Raw genomic sequence first — 25,032 nt, 5'->3', positions numbered from 1 at the left:
AGACAAGATAAAAATGTTTTAAATAAACAAATAATTAACAAAATTAATGGCATACACCTGACCCCATCAGAGGAGAGAAGTATCTACTGGCATCAAGTTAGACAGATGGGCCTCTTTGTGAAGGCACAGGTGGTTAAACAAGGAAAGGTGTGAGCGTCCTTCCCTCAAAACTGTAAGCCGCTCCGAGGCTTCGGCGAATGGGGCGGCATAAAAATGTTTTAATAAATAAATAAAATAAATAAAACTATGTTTCTCTAATGGGGTTGGCCGGCTGGATGGAAGTCACTGGGCAATTTGAAATATGTCAGTCCTCCTCCTCAGTTTTTCATTTTCATGATTCAGTAATGCAGTTCTGGAAAATGGGGCCAATTTATAGAATCACAAACCCTAGTACTCCTTACATGGAAAAACTATATTTAAATGCTTCATGTAGATTCCTGTAACCGCTTTTCTTAAGTTCCATGGAGGAACTTAGGAATTCCGTTCTGGTCCAACTCGCATCCTCCTTCAGCTGGAGCAGTCAGTTCAATGGAAGGTCCCATGTTGTTTCTGTACCTCTTCTTTCAAATCACATGCACAAATCAACATTAGGATACCACCCTCAAATCAACACGCCTGTGAATTGCCACCCATCACGTTCCAGTTAGTATCCCCTACCTCCTCTTTGGCAATTCGCATGTTGTCTGTGACCTCGGAAAAAACCGTGGGCTTTATGAACAGGCCATGGCCAGCCGCTGCCAGGCCTCCGCACTCCAGCTTGGCACCCTCTTTCTTCCCGCTCTCGATCAGCTCCAGGATCTTGTCAAACTGCTTTTGGTCAATCTGCCACAACGTAAAAAAAAGCAGCAACAGTTTTATGGGCACATCTGTCTGATCAAGTCTGGCATTGCTGTTTCGGGTTCATTCCTGGGGGTGGGGGGGCATTCTGTGAAAGCCAAGCCAGCCAGTCCCAGCTCTGCTACTGTTCCATTGCACGTCTAGTAAACCTTCGAAATTATCTCCATCTTTGTCAATGGAAGCATCCTGGTTTCTCTCTCTGTTTTCCTCTCACAAGGAGCCTGCCCGTTTTCCCTGAGGAGGGAGCAGTTCTGAATGAACAGTGCCAAAGGTGGGGAACCAGCTTTTCTTGGACCCTTCTTTCGAGCAGCCATCGGGATGGTTTCAGGAATGAGCGGAAACACTCGCAGTACCGCTGGACTGTCATCTCAGTCTGCAGCCTCCTCCCACTTTCCCTTTTGCCGACGGCTCGAACATCGGCCACCTTTTTACTCCCCCTCCCACATTCTGATAGTCTTTCTCATCTTGCCTGATGGAGTTTTGGAGAATCTGGAAGCTTGCATGGCATTTTGGGACCTTTGATTTGGCCTAAGCAAAAGCATGACACCGATGTGGATGTTAGCTCTTTTCTTTTTTAAGCCAACATGTTCATTTTGGGCAAGTTAAATGTTTATAGGCTTGCATTTGCCCCATCTACACCATGAACAAGGCCTTTTTGGTTGTTGTACCTACACTGTAGAATTCTCTTCCCCACAAAGCCTTTGGTGGCTTTTTGCACAATTGTACACAATTACATCTTGGATCTTTTTAGTTTCCACTCCATTGTGGTGAGTTTAGTTGCCTTTAGTTGTGAGCTGGGATTTTCATAACTTGAAGAAGTCCAAAATCTCCAATGCCAGCAGGGAATTTAAATGCTTGTAAACCAACTTGTTGGTTTGTCTGGGCCAAAAGGCACAGGAGGGAACTACTCAGGTGCACAACCAAGTTTTACCTGTGGCCCTTGTTCGGTTCTGGCATCAAATGGGTCCCCCACAAGCCGCTTCTTGGCGTACTCCACACTGCGCCTGACGAATTCTGGGTACACTTGCTCCTCCACAAACACCCGCGAGGCAGCTGTGCAGCACTGCCCCTGGTTGAAGAAGACCCCTTGGTGGGCACAGTCTACCGCTAAGTCCACTGGGAGGAGCCCAGAACAGAAGGCAAGAGAGAAAGCCGTTACCATGGGAACCCAAGGCATTGCCATATGCAAGTCAAACCATTCCATTGATCTTTCCAGTTCAGTCCTGACTATATGACTGGAGGAACCCTTCCAGGGCATTGGGAGAACTTACCCCTGAGTAAATGCTCTATTTACTCAAGCACAATAAATCCTTCCATGCTAGCTAGGATGAGAGTTCTAATACAAAAGCTTGTTCCATATATGCAAGTTTTTATGCATTAGCAAGAACTGAGGCCATCTTTGGCTCTGTAATTTAAAATTGCATCCCAAAATGGCGTATCTACCCACTTTTTGTTAGGCTGTTTCCACGTGGCTGGCCTGCCTGGTGCCGTGTGACATTTATTCATCTTCACAGCTAACCAGCAGGACAGTAGACCAGCAAAATCCCATCAGAACCATAATGAAGACACCAAGACAACTACTTCAAGGAAGTTTTTAAAGACTTATAACTGGTAGGACTGCTGGAAATTCAGGTGAAGGGAAATCAGAACTACTTTAATGCTCAGCTTCTTGCAATCCAGAACTTAATAGCAAGTTTGTAATACATTGATCAAAACGCATTACAGGAAGTGAATATTACAAATTACTGTATTGCATTTATAGCCTGTCTTTTCCCCCTCTATGCAAGGAACCTGGGATGGCTTGTATCATCCTATTCCACTCCATTTTATCCTTGCAATGACCATCCTGGGAGGCCAGTTAGCTGAGTGAGTGACTAGCCAAGTCACCATTGATCTTCCTGGCTGAGTGGAGACTAGAACCCGGATCTGCGGGGTCCTCAGTCCACATTGACCACTGCACCACAATGGCTGTCAGGCTTCAACCTGTGGGTGCACTGATTACGAAGTCTCAGCCTGGACCTGAGGCAAGCAAACGCATGCATCCTGCTACTGACTCATGGGACTTTGCCCCCAAGTGGCTCGGTCCAAGGCACATGTGGACTGAGCCACTGGATTTCCTCCCTGATCTCCTGCCCTCCGTCCCCAGACAGCTTCATTTCTGCACAGTCTATTAAAGACTAGCTCCGTTGCAGCGGTCACTGAAATCACAGGCAAAGCACTCACGATCGGCGTCTGCACAGACAATGCAAGGGTTCTTCCCACCGAGCTCTAGCGTCACCCTCTTGAGGTTACTTTTTGAAGCGGCTTCTTTGATTAGCTTTCCAACCTGTGCCGGGAAGAAAACGGCCATTACCAGCTTGGTCCCCTCCAAATGAAATACATGCAGGTCACCTTTATAACCAAGAAGAGGAAGATTTGGTTCCCAAAGATCAGAGCTACCTGCTTAATGAACAGGAGGAGGAGGAGGAGGAAGGGAGCTCCAGCGTTCAATCTGGGGACAGTTGCACTTCATTAGTTTCCACGGGTCCCAAGCTCACAGGACTGGTGACACCCTGGGACCTCAGTGCCTCGACAGGGTTTGCTCTGGTAGTGCCATCTGCCATTTTATTTCCCACAATGCCAAAGCGTCAGTATTGCAGGGGATTGTGGGAAATTAAGATGGGTACTAGACCAAACATATACCCCCTCCCCTCAAGCCTGAAGCTGGCAATGTGACTACATTTTAAGTGTAAGATGTTCAGGTGAACAAGGCCTGTGGTAAACACCCATTTGCCCCATGCACACGATAAAGGTAACATGGATGGGGGAAGATCTCTTTCTTCACCCAAAATGGAGCACATGATGAGAAACACCTAACCATTTTCTTCCTCCTTACCCTTTACTTTTTCCTTGCATGTAATGCCTCGTATGTGCATCTCTCAAGTGCGTGCAAGGACAAGGATTATACTATATATTACACAGTATGTCCTATTACAGAATGCAGGGAAACTGCATGATCCCATATCCACAGCCACACCCTCAAAGAGAGTCCAAAAATTCAGGCTATATTGATCCACTTTCAACAAGCCAGTACTGGCTGGTTTCAGCCCCACAAGGTATTTGCAACATGGATGGAACTTAATTACCACACCAAAGTGCTTTGCATTACAAATGAGCTGACAGTTTTTGAAAGGAAAATTCATTTTCCAGGGGGAGCTGTGAAGATTGTCCTAAGATGCTTTCCCCTGTTTTGCCTCACAGAGGAGGGCAGGATACATTCCAATGGAGCAAAGCTCAGGGAACCAAGGTTCTGTTTGGATGCCAGGAAGCACTTCCTGACAAGACTCCTAGGGTGTGGAATGGGCTTCCACGGGAGGTGGTTGAGGCCCCATCAGTGAGGGTGTTCAAGGACATGGCAGGCATATCGTGAGCGGAGCCAGCTGGAGCCGGGGTCAGACTAGATGGCCCAGGAGACCCCTTCTAACTCACTCTGTTTCTAAGATCAGAGGAAATGGGAATCTTGAGACACAGTGGGGACTGAGAATCTTGGCATATCTTGGATTAAAAAGTGTCTTCACTGCATGGTATGGAAGGCTCTGAAGCTCCACCATAACTCTTATAAAAACCAGGAGCAGACTGCTATGCTCAGCCATCAGGTGGTGCTATTACACGGTGAAATTTCCAGCAGCCCGCTTGTGTGAAGGCATCGGAGAATGACTTCAGGGCTGGCACCACGTTATCCTAATTATGCAAGGTCACACCAAGCATGCAGAGAATGCCACAACAGATGGTGCTGGCAGCCGCACTTGCACCGGCAAGGGTGATTAAGTTCTCAACCACGAGCACCACAAGCATGTGACAGGCGAGGGGGTCTGTGAAGCGGCGTGCTAGTCAAAGCACAGATTCAGCCAAAGGAAATCTTGGGCTGGTTTGCACATCTCTGCCATCACTGGATAACTGCTGTCATCCACATGCAACCGGCATTTGTGAAGGAAGCATGCTGGATCAGATACAAAAAGTTCAGAGGGCTGACATCTTTTTTGGAGACGCTCTTGGGAGCTGCGTGCCAGTGGCGTTGGGCCCAAGGCAACCACCAAAAAGGGGGAAATACCCCCCCCCCCGCCACACATATATGGGTGTGAAGCTCTTGGTGTCAAGAACTGGGCCAGGCACCTCCCGCGTGGTGTCCCTGGGCACCAAAATGCCTGAAGACCCCTCTTGATGCCTTGCCCGGCTCCCATCCCTCTCAGCTTCTAGTTTTATCTCCCACGTCTTTCCATCTGTCAAAAGAATCCTTAAACTGGGAATCTGGAACCCTGCAAAGGGGTGCTTTACAGCACCACCTTTGTCCAGATTCGAAGGTACTGTGGGATCCTGGGTCTCAGCCCTTCTCCTCTGTGTTGCAGGTTGGTTCATTGCCTCTTGCTAGTTTGCCTTCCATTTAGCAATTAGCCACAACACTCACAAAACTTAGATGGGTCCAGTGACCCAAAGATCAGAGACCCCTGACCGAAGCCTTGGGAGAAGCATTTTTGTGGGTGGGCAGAACAGCCAAAAGCCAGGACACCAAATTACGGGTGGGAGTGGGGGAAGAGCAGGACCCTTTGCTGGATTTGGCCCGAGTCTGAAGTTCTGCAGCTGTCTCGCTCCGTCTAACAGGAGGGCCAGCTTTGCTAGGTGTTCCTAGAACCACTAGAATATTCTAGTGGCTATAATCACAGAATATGTTTATGGGAGCCTTGTATTTAGCTCCCTTGGGACAGAAAACACACATTTTTACTTCTTGTTTTTATACACAGAGGGTGTTGGGTACGGGGTTTGAGAAGAGGTGAAAGATTACAAACCATGAACAGTTAATGGCCTACCTCTGTTGATCCTGTAAACGCAATTTTATCAATATTACGATGCGTGCAGAGCGCAGTCCCAGCTGTAGGGCCATATCCAGGCACGATGTTAACCACACCAGGGGGGAAGCCTGCCTGAAATGTGAATTAAATGTTTTACTCAAGATCTGGAATAAGAGTATTTTTCAAACTAACTTTTAAGCCATCAATGGTGCGATTATTAAGACCCATCCCATTGGCTAGGGCTGGCAGTCTGCAATCCTTTCCCAACTTCCCTGGGAATGAAACAAGGGGACTTATCTCCACAGAGGTGTGTATGTGATCATACTGTCAGCTGACAGAATATGCTAGCAGTTTTAAGGAAGTTCAAGCGCTTGACTTTGCAGGTGGCCAAAAGCTTCTTCCGGCTGTCACCCGGGGTAAATACTCATAATTCTCCACACTTGGAAGGAGAAGGCACACAGAGACACAGATGGCCTCCGTGTTCTTGCAACCCATCGAAACACTTGCCCACCTGGCTCCAGCCCCCTCTGTGCTTTGCACCTGCTCACAAGGAGCACAGGCAGAGAGGACAGTGGCCTACCATATGACTGCTCCCCGGATCACCTTCCACAGTGTGGACTCGGAAACCATTCTTGTGAATTTGAGGGGCAGCCATTCCATCAAGAGCCATGCTGGCCCATTGCGAGGCTGAGTCCTAGCTCTGGCTTCAGAACACATTTCCAAAGATGGAACTGAACTCCAACTTTCCTGTGACGGCCTCTAGCAGCCAGAGAGTTGTTCCCTAAGAGACATTCCTCTTTTTCTTGCCTAGGATGGAATGCCTGCACCAGCATGTCAGCTCCCAAGGAGAGGAACTGGACATATTGCTCTATTTTCAGTCCGTATCAATCACTCATGAGTTCATTCACAAATCTGTGTTTCCACATGGCATGCCATTTAACAAGCCTGCACAAACACTTATATACAAGCGTGTAATTAAAGATGAGTTTTGTGAAACAGGGCATTCAAAACTAAGTTGTACATCCCAAAATTCAGAGAAATGCGAAAACTAAAGGATAATGGCACCCCATTCAGCACACTAATCTGGGACTGCATTACATGGCATTTCACAGCAGGATTCCTCAGGCAACCTCAGAAGCGGCATATGCATCACCCAAAAACAAAAGGACACTCTTTATTTTTATTTATTGATTTATAACATTTCAATGTCGCACCCATCGCAGAAGCCTCGGGGCGGCTCACAAAGAGAATACATAAACAAAGAATAGAATAACATTAAAAATTTGGAGTATCTCGGCCATAATTTAAACCACTAAATAAAACAACCAATTAACAATTAAAATATCGTTTAAATAAAAAGGTCTTGGCCTGGTGCCGAAAAACAAGTAACGATGGCGCCAGGCGGACCTCTCTGGGGAGTGCATTCCATAGGTGGGGCGCCTGAAGAATGCAACACATTTGTTTTGTTCTTGCAGTTATATGAGCTTACCCAGTTCCACCTCCTGGACCCAAAAGCATTTTGCCACCAGAAGTGTGCATAATTATCAGCTTCTGATTGGATATGCACACATTATGTTCAAAGCATACATACATTTGAAAAAGTACCTTAAAAAGTACAGACTTGAAAATGCCCAGAAATATGCTTTGATAGGTGAAAAATGAGTTATCTTCAGTACTAGGAATTTAGCTGTGCACATTTGGAAAGATGCTTCACATGCACATACAAATTTCCATGTGAGAAAAATAAAGTCCATCACTGGGTAGACAGCAGAGTCAGAATGACTTTTGAGGTGGGGATCAGAGAAACTTGACAAGCTTGAATTTTGCTGGTTTGTACATCTTGCTTGAAAAGCATTGGTTTTACCAATAGCATTGATTCAAAATCATGATCAACTAAAATGTCTGTGATTGCATCCTTACCTTTCCTCTAAGGAGCTGAAAGTAACATTTTATCCCAAATTAAATCCATGAGTAAACTCATATACGCTCGCTGGACTGGTTTCTACAGTTACTTACCTCCTTGACCAAAGACCCGATGTATAATGACGTGAGGGGAGTTTGCTCAGCAGGTTTAATGACTAACGTGTTCCCACAACACAGAGCTGGTGCCATTTTCCAGATCAGCATAAGCAATGGGAAATTCCACTGAAACAAAAGATAAGGAGATTCAGGATGTAAGTAGGGCATTACTAACATTTTGAGAAACTTCTGCTAGAGTTTTAGAAGCCCAGAAACCTGCAGTAGTTGGAGAAATACGCCATCATCACTGCTTCCAAACTCTAATCAACCAACACTGGTTGTTTCTGCTACATGGCCCAACTGAGTCTGCCTCATTCTCTGGTTTGCTAACTAAGGATTAGGATGTCAGAACTGTGGGTTGCATTTAAGAGCACAGTTCTCTGCATGAAAGGCACAGGGTAGAGGGAGGCATGTTTCTCCCTCTCCCAGAACACTCCATCCCAAAGGGGTGAGCCCATGAAGCTGGTTGATGGGCGGTTTAGGGCAGATAAAAGAGAGTCCTTCTTCATACAGCGTATCGTCAAACTATGGAACTCGCTGCCACGGGATGTGGTGATGCTGCCACTCTGGGTGGCTTTAAAAGGGGAGTGGCCAGATTCACGGGGGAGGAGGTGATCTGTGGCTACTAGCCACGCAGGCGTGCTCCCTCCGTCCCTGGCAGCGGCAGGCCCGCAGGCACCGGCTGCTGAGGAGCTGGGCGGGAGGAGGTCTTGCCCCAACCTGCTGGAGGGGCCCAGTGGGCAGCTGGTTTGCCCCTGTGTGTATGGAGTGCTGGACCAGATGGACCTTGGGTCTGATCCAACGGGGCTGTTCTTATGTCCTTTTGTCCCTTTCCTTTGTGTTGTAATACTTTGTTCTGTCCTTAGGTGTCACTGTAGTGCTGCTTGCTTCAGAATCGATAGTGATCATGAGCAGCCAAAAGAGCATCTACCACCAGGGAACCACCAAGAACAAATATGTGCATTGAGAACATAAGATCACAGAAAAGCCATTCTTCAAATCCTTATCTCAGAAGGGCAGGCAGTTCTTTCCAGCTCTGTGGGGCCAAAGTGCACATACACAGAAAGAAAACTATGAGTAGCAGGAAATGGCAACTATGTGAAAGGACCGTGTGGGCAGCATTGGACTGCTCCTGAAAACAAACTTCCTGCTCAAGCAGTGCTTGCCGCAAACAACATTGCCTGGATAAATTCATCTGGGGTTATGAATGCAGAAGCTCCTTCACCGAGGAGGAATCCTGGACACACGTTCATCATCACTGATCTTTCAAAGACACTGCTCTGAAGTCCCTGCAGGAATAGGAGTTGCTTGTGTAAGATCCAAAGCCAACCCCTGCCTTCTCAGCTCCAAAGATCCCAGGACTGGGAACTACCTGGCCCTGCCTGTTCGAATACAGCGTGTGGATCCTGGCGAGCTGGGCCGCTGGTAGCTCCTTGTAACCCTTTTAACAGGCCAAAAGCAAACAACCGATTTAATTGCAGTCGAGCTCCCAGTCCACCCAGATAAGTGATACATTCCTGTTTTCCGAGAGACATCTGATGTCAAACCTAGTCTAGTCTACCACGAAGCTGGCCATATCCCAGCATGGTAACAAAATATCCCAAAGTGGTATTTTATTCCAACAGCTGTGTAAACATTCTCAGCCTAGTTACAAACATCTTTTGCCAATGAAAATACCTGCTGTAAATTAAGTAGACTTAATTGCTAGCGGCAATCTTCCCCTGCAGCGTAATCAGCGGAACAGGCCATGATATGTGGGGATTAAGCATTATGTTAAGTAAGCTACAGAGCAGCGCCCCAGCCCCAGCGAAGTCCCCGCTGCTGTGCAGCGAGCTGGGAGTTTTGCTGATGTGGAAAGAGCAGCTCATCTCCTTCCAGCACAGGGCGCCTTCTAACGCTGCCTGCCTCTCCGAACACGGCAGATTCTCCCTCACAGAAGGCAGGCGTACAGACACGGTGCACGCACTCCTCCCCACCCGGCACTGCATACCAGAGATGTGGGGGTTGCTGGGTGTGCACGACCCACATTTCTGCTAGCAGGGAACAATTGACAGTAGCCACTCAACCACCCCAATAATGTCCTGCTCTGCTTTCATTGAGGCTCAACAAAGCGAATGCCACGATCTCAGTCCCTTTAAAGGAAAGCACATTCCATTTAGACCATTAAAGGCCTTTAATAGGCTAATCAAATTGCAGCCAGGGCAAAAGCATTTGAGACCTCTTCATCAGGAAGGAAGCGATGAAAAGCAGGGCTTGGCTGGGTGTGGCAAAGAGAGGGGGGACTCCGACTCAAGGGTGAAGGCACAGGACTGTCTCCTCAGCCTTCTCCAACTTGATGCCATCCAGATGTTTTGGACTACCACTCCAAGCATCAAGAACTTTGGCTATGCAGATACGTTGGACTATAACTCCCAACAGCCTGAGAGGGTATAGCCAACCACTGGACCCTGGTCAGAGAAAGCTACAGTTCTTCCACCCCCTCAAATAAATGGTGAGCTTCAGTGTTCCCAGAGACACCAGATGTCAAACCCAGACTGCCCGAGCCCCTTGCACCTCTGCAACTTGGCTTCCTGAAGCACTCTTGCTGCAGCTTGGAACGTGGAAACATTAACCCCAGCCTCGCGAACAGGACCCAAGATTCTGCATTGGTGCAGTGCTATGACCACCATTCAGGAATTTTCACTTTTAAAAAGTCTCAAGCCCAGAATTCTGTAGTCTGCGCAAAGGGTAGATGCAGAGGGTGCCTGGCCTGAGCAATTTCTTGGGGAAAGAAGCAGCTGCAGGAAAAAGATAGTGCATGAGACCCTCTAGGCGGTAGCCACGATCCGCAGAGGAACGAAAATGCTAGCGTGATACTCACTGGTGTGATGGCTCCGCATACTCCCACTGGCTCATGTCTGGTGAAGCAGACATAGTTTTCATCTGCAAGAGATTTCAGAACACCACCCGTTATCTCCCCAGCACCATTTTGACATAAGTCACCTAATGGGTGGCTGGGAATCCTTTACGCATGCATTACATTAGCATCACACATTTAGATCCTGCCTTGGCTTCTTGCAAGGGACCCATGGGGACACGTGTGACCCTACTCTTCCTCCTCCTCCATTCTGTCCCTGCAACCACCACCCTGTGAGGTAGGCTGCACTGAGAGTCAGCGTCAAGCCCAAAGACCCCACAGTGGGCCTCACGGCCAAGAGGGGATGAGAACCTGGGTCTTTTGAGCCCCAGTTCAGCACACTAAAGCCCTGCTGGAGCACACCACAGGTCCACCTGGTTCAGCAGCCACACAGTGGCCAACGAGCTGCCCACAGGATTCTTCCGGAGGATGGGTGCAAGTCCTCCTCCTGCCCAAGCCCTTCAGTAGCTGCTGCATGCAGCAAAGCTGCCTCTGGTAACAGAGGTGGCCCACAAGGCTAGTAGCCATGGGTAGCCTTTTCCTCTCCTCCCCTTTCAAACCCATAGTGATTAGTGGCCATCACTACCTCCTGCAGAAGAGAATGCTCATATTTAACTATGTGTTGTGTGAAGTAGTAATTCATTTTATCTGTTCTGAATCTCCTGCCAATCAGCTTCATGGAATGACCCTGTTGGGCTCAAGTATTATGGGAGAGGAAGCAAATTGTGTCCCTCACGTCTTTCTTTATTCAACCTTTTTCTAAGCAAAACACTCCATGTACTGGTAGCTATTCCTCATAGGCATATCCCTCCAGTCCCCGGCTCATTTTTGTTGTCATTCTCCACACTTTTTCCAACTCAATGTTCTTTTTCAAATGTGGTGACCAAACTGTACATAATATTCCAAATGTAGTGGCACCAGCAATTTGCATAAGGGGAGAACAATCTGGGCAGCTCAAGAGAGGTTTGCATAGGGGCAGGGGAGAACCTCAAAACAGGCGTTGAACATAAAACTTCAGAATGGCACAACTTCAGTGTTTTGGCTCATTAAGCACACGTGTCATGCATGCAAGACCCTGAGAACTAGAAGCGTAACATGAAAGTGTTGCTTAATATGCTAATCAGAATCCATAGACGTCACAAAAGCCCGTCACTGCTCATTGGCTGCATGACTTGCCAGTAAAATACAAGTTCTGTTCCAAAGTTTGGTGCTCCCAGATTTATTTGGGAGAGGGAAACTATGACAACTGATGCAATACAGGGACATTAAGACCATCACATTTTGTCTTACCTGCAGCTTGGTGAATTACTGAACTGTGTGGCCTTTCTAACATGAGGTGCCCTTATTCTTTCTCTGGCTTTAAGGAAATACTCCTGGCTGGCAACAATTACTCTGCGGAGGGGAGATTTTCCAGCCTTACCTAGAGATGTTAGGGACTGAACCATCTGCATGCCAAGCAACCCTTTCTCTCTTGGGATAGACAGGAGAACACCGAGAAGCGACGGGATGTCTGCGGCTCAGTTCAGGCCTCAATTGTTTCCCTCCACCACATTGGTTTCCAGTTAATTCCATTTGCCAGACCTGAGAAACTCAACACACAGAACAACAGCTCCAGCTCCAGCTTACCCACAGGTATAGTCTTCCCTTGGATTTTATCAGCCCACCCAGCGTAGTATCTAAGCGTCTTAATGCAGCCTTCCAAGTCGATGAAGAACGCTTGGAGAAATGGTTTTCCTGTGTCCATAGTTTCCAAAGTCTGAAAAAAACCAAAAACTTTGCATTTTGTTTCTTAGATGTTCTATCTTCTGTTGGTGAGATATTCCTCCAGTTCTAATCCCTACCAGGAAGTGGACAGACTAGATGGCTACCACTGAAGGGCAAGTCAAGGAAACTCTCAACAGTCAGACTCATTATATCTTGTCTGGCGTGGACGATATGCCAACCCTTCTCAATAAAGTAGCACTGTATGTAGCACTCATCACTAACAAATTCCAGCCAGCTGAAATCGGCAAAGACTAGACACCTACTCCCGCTCTTGCCAATCTCATCCCCTCTTCAACAGTAGATGTTGACCACTGACCTGCGCAAGCAATGCAGAAAGTTGTAATCGCAGAGCCTGCTTATTCTCTGGAGCAGCACCACAAGCTTTGGTCGATTTGCTCTTCCTCCGAGCCCAAGCAGCACGCCCAGGTCGCATCTGGCCTGTGCTTCCCACCCACACCAGCCAACGCCACTTACTGCCAGCACCACTCTGTCTCGTTCAATGAGGTCAGCCAGGTCATTCAAGAGTCTTCCTCGGCTCACAGCATCCATCTGTCTCCATGGAGATCCCCTCTGGAAGGCTGCTTTTGCTGCCTCCACCGCCTTGTCCACATCAGACTACAAGATGAAAAACAAACCACCCAAAAAGAGGAATACAAAGGACAATTCAACGATCTTTCGCATTGCAAGGGAACAGATGAGTGAAATGTTGGCTGTGTCGGTGGCATCATTGGATCGCATTGTATGATATAGCTGTGACTTTATTCTAGCAGCGGTCACCTGTGCACCTCCAGATGTTTTGGCCTACAATGCCATGATCCCTCAGCCATTGGCTATGCAGGGCAGGGCTTGCCCACCTGGTGTTAGAGCCAGGTTGTTAACACTGTCAGAGTATTGCAGCCTATGCTGGCTCAGGATCATGGGAGTTGTAGTCCAACTCATTGAGCAAGCACCAGTTTTGGAAAGTGGGCATACTGTCTTTTGTATGGGTCATTAGTCAGCCTGGGCTGTTTCTAAGGAAGAGCAGGATGTAAATCCAGCAAATAAATAAAATAATGTGCACAGGCATCTCCTACAGTTGAATTCTAAATTCATTTGCAAAAGGCTGAACCTTATTGAAGGTAAACAGGAATGAGAGCTTTTCTCTTTTGTCCTTTTCCAGATGACCCCAGACAGCTAACAAGACAAATTGCTAAATCTAATAATAATTAATAAAATTAGCTTTAAAAAGCAAATGAATCGCTGATGAGGCAGAGCCACAAATTAAAAATGCAAGCATTGACAGTATCAAAGGCAGTGCGGAAGAATCACTGATATTGTTGCATTGGTAAGAGCCACTGAATGCACAAGAGGATGGAATGGTCTTCACCGGGTGTTTGTCTGGAGGATTTCAAAATGGCACCAGGAAAAGACATTTGTGGGTCCGAGTAGGGCCAAATGAAGGCTGCCCAACAGGGAGAAGGGATTTGGCCAAATATTCAAGCAGGGAAGAGGGATGAAAAAAAAAATCTTATGTCAAGGGAAGAGAACTGGATGGAGGAGCCAAACGTCCTTGAACAATATTAAAACCTTTGGGGATAGCTCCAGAGTTGGACTCACTTTTTTCCATTCACACCCCTCACCTTCCTCTCCAGTTTGATCCATGTTAATTTGTCCTATTTCATTTCTTGTCACGAGCCCCAGAACTTTCTCTCCAAAATGATTCCATTCAATCCCTGCTTCATATAATCTACAGATTTTGCCAGTCCTTCCGGAAAGTCTATTTCTTCTTCATTCCTATGTACACTCTTAACATCTGTGCCAGCTTTTCATTAACTGCAGCCTTCTGTCCTACCAATCAGTGGAGAAATGAGGGAGGCACTTCACTGAATATTCTTGCGGCAGGCATGCAAAATTCTCCAGCAGTTTTCAGGGTCAGGGGAAAGGCTACCTTCCAAGTAAGGACATTCAAAGAACTGTGTCTCCCCGCCGCTCTGCATAAGACATTTCGGTCCAGCTTGACTTAAGGCCCTACTCAAGTTCCTTTTTCTATACTCCACCTGGTGTGTCAATTGGAAGCAAGTCATCCTGCCTAGATGTTTCTTAGTTTGGGGCAAGGATATGTACCCCTCACACAATTTTCTTGCTATTTTGGAAGAGCACATCAGGTTGCCCTTTTTCAACAGGCTCCCTCTGGATGTGTTGGACTACAGCTCCCAGCATCCCCAGCCAGCAATGGCTAGGGTGGCAAAGACAGAGCAAGAGCCCTGCTGGGTGAGACCGGTTGTCCTTCCGCACTAGGGCAGCCCAGGGGGACCACAAGCGGGATTAGTGCAACAGGCCTTACCTCCCATGGTCCCCAAGGAACTGATGTACATCGGAATACTGCCTCTGCTACTGGATATGATGGGTGCTGCTCATCCAGAGGGCACCCAGGTGAGGATTGCAACAGGTGAACTGCTGGATTTTGCCTTGGCTGCATCCTTGCACTCCACTCAAAACCATGGGGTTCCCTCACCAGGCACAACAAAACCCACCAGGTTTCCATCCACAGGCAGATGACACCACTAGCCATCTCGACACGAGGGACAGCAAAACCAGCTTTCAACTGCAAGTTGGTTTTGCTTTGTTTTTACTAGCAAACTTGCATCTTTCATAAAAAGCCAAGGCGGTGGCAAGAACATATCCCGTGTATGCTTCTCTGGAAAGAAGCTTTACTGAACACAGTGTGCAGGCAACACAAAAACCCACACTCAGGGTTTGAGTGTTGGCTGCCGTTGAACTGTGGGTGGGCATATTGTCTGATCCTGGCCACAGTAACAAGCCATGTCTTGTTGACTGTGAACAACTCAGGAAGAGAACCCATGTTTTGTGGTTGGGTTGTGAGCTGTGGTTTGATAACATGGTTGAGTTCCAACAACAGATAACCAGCAATAGCCATGAAGCACCGTACCCAAGCTGGGCTTCGGCTCAAACTTTAAAGGGGCTCTCCATGGTGCTGAACCTATTTTGGGACTACGATCACTCCATGAAATTTCAGATGACAGCCTGAAGTGGATAGAGTTGGATCACAGACACTGGAAGTGCCCATTTCCACTGACAATAACCTATGCTTCCAAAGCGGGCCAAGATTAAACAACAGCCCCCATTCCACCTTGAAGTGTGGATGCCAGACACTGAACTCAGCCAGTGGGACCTTCTCCCAAGTACAAAAAACAGCTTGACACTGCTCATGGAACCACACATTTGAGTTCCGACCCAAAGTTGCATCAAATGCATATATATTCATCTACACTTACAGCAAACTCATTCTCCAAGTGCCCTCTTTACATAGCCAAGGGAGCCCCACCAGGCTTTGCTGAACCCCAAAGATCTACAGATGCAAAACAAACAATATAGGGAGGACTGAAGGGAGAGCATCTGTTGCGAAGCGGAATGCAATATCCTGGAAAGGACACACCTGGCTGGAACACTGAACAGAAACTGATCACAGGCAAGATTCTCTCTTGGTGTCCAGTTGGACTCGAAGGGGTGGGGAGCATTGCTCTGCAGTGTTTCAGAGCAGGTGCCATCTCAGCAGAGGCACTGAGAAGTGTGGGGCACCTGCTACTCAGTCCTGATAAGCACTTGCAAAATTTTTATTATCTCATTCCAGAAAAGAAACGCTTTCTGCCAACAGTCTTCAGCTGGTCCAGAAAATGCCCCCGATAAAACAGAGCTCCTAAGGGCCGGGCGGCATGGCAAGGCACCTGGGCTGGCCTTTTTGTTGGCCTGCTGTTCAGGGGCGCTTACGTAGACTGCTGCTATTTCCAAGGAAAGGACCAGTTCATAAATGTATTCTGCCATCTGGATCAGGACTCTGCCCCAACAGCTAGCCAAAGCTCTCCCCCTCCCCGGACACCAAGGCTATCGCAAGCGGCACCTCTTGGAGGCAAACAACAGTTGTGTCCGGACTTGCTTTTGGCTGAAAAGTGTGCCCGGCCTGATCCACTCAGGAGCTGAGTTACAGCCCACCAGAGGCTTCTTCATCAAAGTAAGATGGGCCAATTTACATGGCAGTTTAGAAGCATAGAAGGCTGTGGGCCAAATCCAGCTCCTGGATCTTCCCAGAATGCCATGCCCCCTCTTTCTGACCACCAATCACTTGGCAGTTTCTCAGCTTTTGTACAGTTTCCCAGTTCTAGATGCTGGACATGCTTCCTTGAAGGGTCAGCTCCCAGCAGAAGGGTTTTAAGCACTGTTCATCCTGATGCCTTCCCCCAAAGCAAGTAAACAATGAGGCAATGCCGTGCCTGGAGCTCACCTTGGAAATACCCAGGGTCTTCAAGAATCAGCAGCATGAGCAGCTGGCTCACGAACACCACACCAATCCCACTGAAGGATAAGCGAGCGGAGGCAGGCTGGGGGCCGGCAGCATCAGCCACCATGATGCCTGGCCACCAGCTGGCATCCACCACCACACCAGCCAGCAGAGCAGGTCCAAGACATTTTGTGCCCCACCTTGCATTCCAAGGATCATCCAAACGTGCTAAATCCTCATTTAGTTCATTAAAGTTCCTTTAATCAGCAGCACCACACCCTTCCCCAGAACATGCCTCCCTCCCTGACTGTCAGGACCAGTCATTGGCTCCCACCTTTTTATATCTTGCTCCCTGGAGAAGGATCCTTAACTTGCCCCAGTTTCCCTGTCCCAGGAAGAGAGATGCCACCATTTCAGGTTGAACTGGGCACAGCCAAATCAAGCATAAATAAATGTGTCCTTCCAAGTACATTTGAGGAGGTAAGCCAAGGTTCGGGAGTGTCTAGGCTTCACTGCATTTCTGTGATCGTCTCCCCCATCCCTTGTGTTCCTATCAGAAACCAGACTAAGAAAAAAACAGACCTTGTCCCCTTCTTCAACATCACAGATCTTCTCGGCCTTTGAAGGACTGAAGGTAGGAAACTTCTTTCCACTCTTTGACTCATGCCATTCATTGTTAATAAATATCTGAAATGAGAGAGGGAGAAGGTATATGCACTAGGAGAAGAATGGAGAAGTGACATTCTTCCTGGCCTGCTTGCTTTCTACATGTAGGGAGAGTCCTTCTGTACTCAGCAACATTCCTTCATGTGCGCTCCAGGCTGGCTACTTGTCTATGTGCAGGGATTGTGTGCATGTTGAGCATTCCTTCAGGTGCAGTTCTAGATGCAGATCTATAATCATGGGGAGAACTGGACTAAGGCTATAATTCCATACATGCTTACTCAGCACATACTTCTGAACAAACATCCTTCATAGTGTAGATGCTTAGAAGCATATTGGGCCAAAATATTGAATTTTCAGCTGCATATTGCAGTGAGAAGTTGCATGAATAAGAAACTCCCTCGGATGATGCATATTCTTGCAGCCTGGATGGAGAAAGCAAGTTGCATGGAAATCTAGGGGCCGGAATGTAGAGTTATACAATGATAGGTTTAAATGCACATTTGTATCTTTATGTTGCTCCTGGTTTTCAAGTGGTTTTATATGGTAGTTAAGAATGTGAACAAATTTTATATCAGCTTTTATCATGCTGTATTTTATGTTTTTAACTGTTGCAAACCACCACAGAAATGTGGCCATCAGGCAGTGCAGAAATGTAAGCAAAAATGTCTTAGAAAAGACCAACTAATACTTGGGTTCTTTAGTTGTAAACCAAACCATCCTGAAAACCTTTGTTATGTAATTTGGACAGATCTCATCAGTAATGCATTAAATATATTTTTGAATTGCCTCTCTACTCCCAGGGGTTTGAGGAAATTTGCAAGAAAGCCATAGAACACAAAAAGCAGAACTGATAGAAGAGGGCAACTCAAACACAAACCTTTCAATAGAAGAGAAGCAGCCTTTGAAAACACATCGCTTGTAACAGCAGCTGGAGGCCCCAAAAAAGCTGCCACACTAAACTTGGAGGAAAGTGGGCTGCAACTGCGGGGCTGCTACATAAGGGGCCCTGTCTTAGGACTCTACCACTCCCCATAGGTGGAAATTTCCACTCTTCCGGGGGGGTGGGCGCTGCCTCCCGTAGAAGCCCAGTCCTTTTAGGCAGGGGGCTCCTTTTTCCATTGCCACACCATCAAATTTCAACAGCTAGTTTTAAAATTTAAAACAGGGCTTTTTTCCTGCATGCCAGCATCGTGCACGGGGGGGGGGGAATCAGGAAGGAAGCAAACACGTTCAGAATGTCATATAAAAGCGTTTCAGACACAACAGAAGGGAGTCTAAGAAGAAAAGCCTGGATATGATCACAAACTCTTTGAAAGAGGGTCCAGCTTACTGGCAGCAGCACTCGGCGCTGATTGAGATCGCTAACTCACGAGACGCGATCTTGGGGCCCAGCCCACAATGCACCTTGGCCCCAGAAACTGGAGGCACATGTGCGACCAAGAGCTGGGGCAAGGCACAGCAGAGCTGCTCCCAGCCGGACCACATCTCACCCCATGCAGGTCGGGAGTGGAAGCGGGTAGGGCACCGACAGGAATCAGCCCAGGCAGATGGCATCTCTCCCAGGCACTTTCCTGTCCTCAGGAAGGTCATAGCCTGCGTGGTTTTTTTTTTTCATGCCTGCCACAGGTGGGGACTCTGAAGAGGCCTGTGGCCCCAGGCTGCACATGGGCACAACGATGGTCCCAGAGCAGAAGGCTGGCTTTGCCTCGTGCCCAGCACAATGCAGGGCTCGCCCCGATTACCTGGGGAGCCACCCAAAGGCAGAACATGACCTTTTCAGTGCCGGGGAAAAGGTGAACTGCTCATGGGAGCTTCTGCCTCAGATGCTGAGATACCTTGCTGGGCCCTGGGTGCTAGACTGCCCCTTGAATTGGAGGGGGGGGGCAACATCATTTGCTGCACCCCTTCATGCAGCACAATGTAGTCCTGATATGTACTTAAGTTTGCAGGGGGAGCGGGACTATGCCTAACTTTAAAAATAAGTGGCTTAAAAAATGGAAATGCTAGTACCAATCTTTTCAGGGGCAGCTACTCAAACCACCATTATTTCAATTCTATACTGCCCATTAATCAGGACAACTTTCTGGGCAGTTTACATGTTCAAAGTATGCAAAAACCAATACAATAAAATCAAAGATAAAAGATATCAATATAAAAACAATGCAACACTGGACCCATAATGAACAACAGTAAAGTTCAAATTAATCCAAGGTACAACAGTGGCAAAATACAGTAACAAGGAGACAAAACAGAAACACTTTTAAAAGAAATAAAATTATTAACTGTTAAAATATTGAGTGTTAACAGCAATTCAAGCGAGGACAACCAAATTAACTTTTAAGACATGCTACAAACTAAAGTCCTCATCCACAGATGTTTGCATGGATGTTTTGCAGAGCGAGGCTGTGTCATCCAGAAGCTAGTGGGTACAGCCTTTCCCTGCATCAAACCCGTTTTCCTGTGCCTGCTGGCATTCTCTCCTCTTGTTCCTTCAAACTGTCTGCAGAGATCTCCACTTTTCCCTTTTCTGCCAGAACTCACTGAAGCCTAATGATTTTAACCGTACTCAGCTTGCCGAATTGTATGATGCAGCATTCTCAGGTGCAGGTCTCTTTCCTTTTCACTCCCTTCCAAGAAATTGGCCCTTTGGTCACAATGTACAGAACTCCAAGGCCAGGGCCTGCAGGAGTTTCAGATGTGAGGAGGCACTTTTAATCTTACACTTCAGAATATTCATTAACAGTTAGTTTATTAGATTTAAGCACCATGGAGATACTGGGGTGGGGAAGAGGTTGCCCTAGGCACTCAAAGGACCTGAGTCTTTCACCTTGCACTTTGAAATACTTCTCCTCATCAAGTCCACTGTGGCTTTACCAGGAATCAGAAGATCTTTTTTTTTTCTGGTGAGAAAGCAAAGTATTTGACAACTGTTTCCTTGTTTTTTTTTTTAAAAAAAACTAGGATACATTCAGATAAGATGAATGTCTCTCAAATTCCGAATGTAAAACCAACAGCAACAAGCAAACACAAGATCAAGTACTGGTCGGAAAACACCACTCTGTTTCAAGAAGTAGAAACTGCGAGTGTGAGCTGCAGAGAAAGCAAATACTCAGTTTTACGTCAATTCCTGATTCCTGTGCACCACCCTGAGAGGTTTGGCTATTGAGTGGTACAGAAATTAAATAAAGAAATGAACAGACTGCAGGAAAACATTGGATTTGGAAGATCAGAAAGCTTCAGTCCTATTATGCTTCCCTTGAAGTTTTTAAACTCCCTGGGAGTCTGGTCTTATTCCTAAACAAACATGAATAAAAGTATTGCACAGGTTATTAAAACTGTAACCCTAGGCATACTTTCTAGGAACTGGAATACCAGTAGGCCTGGTCCTTCCAATTCATATTTTAGATCGTACTGTGAGCCTGCTGTTACACAGAACGAAAAGCAACCGATTCAAACCACCCTATTTAATGCCTTTTTCTTCCAGAGAATTTGGAAACAGTTATACTGCCTTGAACAAACCCAAAGGGGAGAAAACGCCACAAGGTGACCCTCTTAAAAGGAGTCACAACACTGTACATTTGAACTAATGTATGTCCAGCCAATCTGAACAAAAATTGGCCAGCTGATGGTTTTCACTGCCCCCTCCCCAAAAAATTCACTCACACAATTCCTTATAAGGTAAGGGTGAGGCAAACCCATCAGATTTCTCAGTTTCAACTGATTTTCAATTTGCACACACATTCCCAACTTCTTAAGAATTTAAAAAGATCCATTCAAATGGCTAAAAAAAAAAAAAAATAGTGACCAAAATAATTTTACTGGTAAGTAATTGTGCAAAGCTGATTCTAACCAACAGTCATTTTCCTTTCAGCACCGAGTTCAGTGAGGTCAAGTGGATGATAGAGAACAATCTAACTATACCAAATGTGTTTGGTGAAAGCGGAAGCAGAATTCCAAACACTTGCCTTTCATTTTAGTGGGAAGCAGCAGCGATTAAAAAAAAAACAACAAAATTTGAGTAAAGAAGCATCTAATGGAGAATTTTGGATCAGGCTTGGTAGCTTAGGGTGAATTTGCCCAGCTCTGCGCATAGTTACTCAAAGCGCAAGCACCATTAAGTCCAATGGGACTTACTGGCAAGAGGCAGGACTGCGGCCTAACCGACACTGCATGCCTTATGACTGCCACAAAGACAATCCACAGGACCTGGGTGAGTACTTGGCCTAATCTTTCATCAGAGACAACCCGTGTCCTCAAGTTCTAAAGCTGACGCTGCAGCCACGCCAACTCCAGCGACTTAATTCAGGAAGATAGAATTGAAGGACACAGCGCACTGCTGGATGCCAAAAAGACCCCGCACTCAGGAGCACATGATTAAAAATGCACAACATTGAATAGTCGAGTTTACAATCACTCGAGTCCGCATATTCCTTAATGGCCCCCGTCTCCTAAGGACACCTATTTGTAAAAAGGGAAATCTGGATGAGACCGAGGAAGGCGTTTGTCTTCAGGAAAAACCTCAGGCTGAAATTAAGGCAAGGACAGCAAGAAGGGGAGCACATGTGCGCAAAGCCAGTTCGGCCAAGGGGACGGTATGCAACAAGTATTGCCAGAGCCCCTGAACCTTTCTTTTGGCAAGTGCCCATGGGCAGCAGTGAGGTGGTGCAGAGGGTCTCCCAGAGCAGAATCGGGGCCCCAGCTCAGCAGGCCACCCCATAACACCAACCCAGAACAACACCAAACTACAGCAGCCTGTTCCACGCATTCCCAGGGCACAAGTCACATTGTGTTCCGCCACCATGGAGATGGCTCATGTAGTTCTGAACATCTGTTCACATCCTCTCTTTCCTCCAATTATGCCCTTCATTTAAACATCTTACTTTATAATAACCAGGTTAATGAGTACCTAAAAACATTTTTTCTTGGATATTACCACAATTTTGAATGTGTGCAGGAGTCACTTCTTGGTTTTGAGAAGCACAGCAGTTTAGAAGGAGCCAGTATGAGTAGTAAGAATGTTAGATTCCATGTTTTGGTAAAAATAATGTCTATCCCCACTCTTCTATTTGCTATTAATCCTCAGCTCCTTGAATTGTGATCAAGCTTTATGCACAGATGAAGCTATGCTGCTAATCAGCATCAGGTCTGCAACCCAGAGAGCCCCCAAGGCCCTGTCTCTGTTTAAACAGCAGATCTGCTGGCTCAGTTCACCAGAACTGATTTTTAAAAATTTAAAGATGGGCTTTCCTTCTAGCTGTTTGGGATGCTGCAAGTAATTTCACGGGGGGGGGGGGGATGACCTCTCTTGTTGAAAACTGTTACTTCTAGTGCTGGGAATTCTCAGCTACAATTGAATACACCATATTAAGAACTGTAGCTCAGTTAACAAATGTTATTATACATGTTTCTCTAATAAAGTGATAAAGTTGACTGAAATGGATTAGTTCATCCATAGAAGTGAAAGTTTCTTTTTAAAAAATACACTAAGTAGTTCTTACAGGCAAAACTCTAGATCTCTGAAATCTGGGCTCTCCAGATGAATCATGTGTTATAGCTTGTTTAGCACAACTTAAATCCAGCCCTAGTCAGAAATCTCTCTTTCCCTCTCGCACGCACACTTTTACTTCCCAGTTCTGTATTAGTTTTCTGATGCATTCAAATGCTCATTCCCTGTGCTGCCAATACAGGTTATTGTTTTCAAATGCATCCTGAAAACTACTGACTGGTAGAATTTTTTTTTTTTAAACTAGAAAGATGTAGAGCAAGAAAAACACACTCAGTTATCCAAAGCAGAAAAGTAACTTCATTATACTATACATGCATAGTATAGCATACTATTTTGTTTTCTTTATTAGATTCAGACATTATTTTCCACTGGGACAGTATTTTACAATGTTACTCTAACCCCTACTTGGACAAGACATTCTGATCATCAGTCAAGGCAAAAGAACTGGTCCAAACTTCAGCGTGGAATTTTAGTACAGGATTGCAAGTATGTCCCTGATTTTTCCCCCTCTGGTTTTTTAAAACTAGTTCTGTGCATTTGGAAAAATTGCAACCTGCCAAATAAGTTGGCCCAAAGTAACTATCACACTATTTTAATTCTCTCCTCCTAAATTGCTGGAGGGGAACAATTGCTGCTGTTAATTTAACAGACACATTTCCAATTAAAGAAGCACAACTGGAAGGATTAAAAAAAAATCCACCACAGACTAAAATGTTAATCTTGATTTGTCGTATGCCATTTTTTTTGTATTTTACTAAGAAGTGTACAGCTATATGCAAGACTCTGAGAAACAACCTTTCCTCAGAGAGCAGGACCAGAGCAGGTCATGTCCTTATAGTTAGTGTTGCAATGCCTCCAAACTTAATTGCTTACCAGAGAAAGCAATCTTTCTCCTCTTCCCTTGGCTATCAGACAAATTTCCAAGAAATCCATTTAAGAAATAAAGTATAAGGAGAGATGAGCAGCTTTCTGACTGCCTAGTGCCAGTTCCTAGCTAGCATTCCTGCTCAATTATATTGAGCCTTCTCAAAGATATTGAGAAAGAGGGTATTGCCTTCTCATTCTTCCTCGGCTCTCAGCTTTACTGGTGTGCAGCCAATCAGAAATATGGATATGACTGTCACAGTGAACCATCTTACAGTAGCCTTGGACGAATGACCAGGATGCTACAAGCACTGCACTTCGAACACTCGCAGGACAGGCTCAATATGTTCGCTGATGTGCGGGAAGGGGCGCAAGTGCAGGGAAAGGCGGCTTAAAGGGAGACCAGGCAGCCTGAGGAGCAAGTTGGCAGCTCCCTTGCGCCACCCCCAGCCCTTCCTCCAGCAACGAGACTTCGGCTCACGCTCCTCTGCTAGGCGCATGGTCTTTTCTGCGGTGGCCTCAGTACTGCGCAACGGTTCACAGTGTCCCTCTTAACTCTCCAGAGGGTGAGTAAAAGCTTGGGTTCGGGTTTGCCTTTGAAAACTAACTGAATGCCCCTGCCCTATTGTTTTCTTGGCAGCTCGGTTATTTAGCTAGGGCTGCTTTTGTACCCATTGTTTACGTTGGTTTACGAGTCTGTGAAACGACACGGAAATCAATATATGGCCGCTTTTAAACATAGCAAGGGCTTTCTAGCTGAACCAGTGTCACCCAGGCAAAGCCTTCAGCACCTAGTCTCAGTTTCCCGCAATGCAAAATGGGCACAGCGGTGAGAGAAGCCCAGTGAGGCATACAACGAGACCAAAGGATCAGGAAGACCCTTGCAATAAACATTTTGTCCCTTATCTCCTGCCAAGCTGCCCATCGTACCATGCCGCGGTTCTCCTAGAGCCAGTCACGCCTTTGGGGCTTTTGGAAAAGAGCAAGGCTAAGACCTCTGAAGGACTAGAAACTTTAAATAAACAATCCTCTAGCAGAAAGTGACAGCACAACAGCAGGAGAAAAACCCTCGACTTACCTTGGTGTATTTGACCTCCAGGTTCTTAACGGGATGAGGCAGCGGCGGAGCCCCCCGTTTCTCCGGCTGCCCATTTTCCACGGTCCCGTTGAGCGCAGCCATCTGGCAGCAGCGAGCGCCTTCGCCCAGTCGGCCACGCAGCCCAAGCAGCCGCGCTTCCCGGGCTCGCCTTTATAGCCCGCAGCTCTCCGGCAGCCCTCGGCCGAGCGCTCCCATTGGCTGGGCGGCCCGGCCCGCCGCGCCGCGCCCCGCCCTCCCTCGCCCGCCGGGCGCGCGGCTGCAGCTGACCAGCGGCGGCAG

General features: G+C 46.8%; 1 protein-coding gene across 1 annotated transcript in view; it reads right to left on the bottom strand.

Moving 5' to 3' along the window:
* The window catches only part of ALDH1A3 (aldehyde dehydrogenase 1 family member A3), a 32,747-nt gene extending 7,874 nt beyond the window's left edge, over positions 1-24,873 (bottom strand). Inside the window, exons 1-10 of the mRNA XM_044445044.1 lie at positions 24,733-24,873; positions 17,201-17,305; positions 12,817-12,957; positions 12,205-12,334; positions 10,543-10,604; positions 7,680-7,808; positions 5,682-5,795; positions 3,061-3,163; positions 1,769-1,953; positions 658-822 (exon numbers count right to left, since the gene is read on the bottom strand). Coding sequence (XP_044300979.1) covers positions 658-822; positions 1,769-1,953; positions 3,061-3,163; positions 5,682-5,795; positions 7,680-7,808; positions 10,543-10,604; positions 12,205-12,334; positions 12,817-12,957; positions 17,201-17,305; positions 24,733-24,834 — 1,236 coding nt within the window. The 5' untranslated portion in view covers positions 24,835-24,873. The remainder of the gene's footprint in view (positions 1-657; positions 823-1,768; positions 1,954-3,060; positions 3,164-5,681; positions 5,796-7,679; positions 7,809-10,542; positions 10,605-12,204; positions 12,335-12,816; positions 12,958-17,200; positions 17,306-24,732) is intronic.
* Between the last annotated feature and the right edge of the window lie 159 nt (positions 24,874-25,032).

This window comes from Varanus komodoensis, unplaced genomic scaffold, assembly GCF_004798865.1.
Source record: "Varanus komodoensis strain SLA01 unplaced genomic scaffold, ASM479886v1 scaffold46_3, whole genome shotgun sequence".
NCBI lineage: Eukaryota > Metazoa > Chordata > Lepidosauria > Squamata > Varanidae > Varanus > Varanus komodoensis.
The sequence above is the reverse complement of the archived record's forward strand: the minus strand, read 5'-3'. Positions and strand labels throughout refer to the sequence as shown.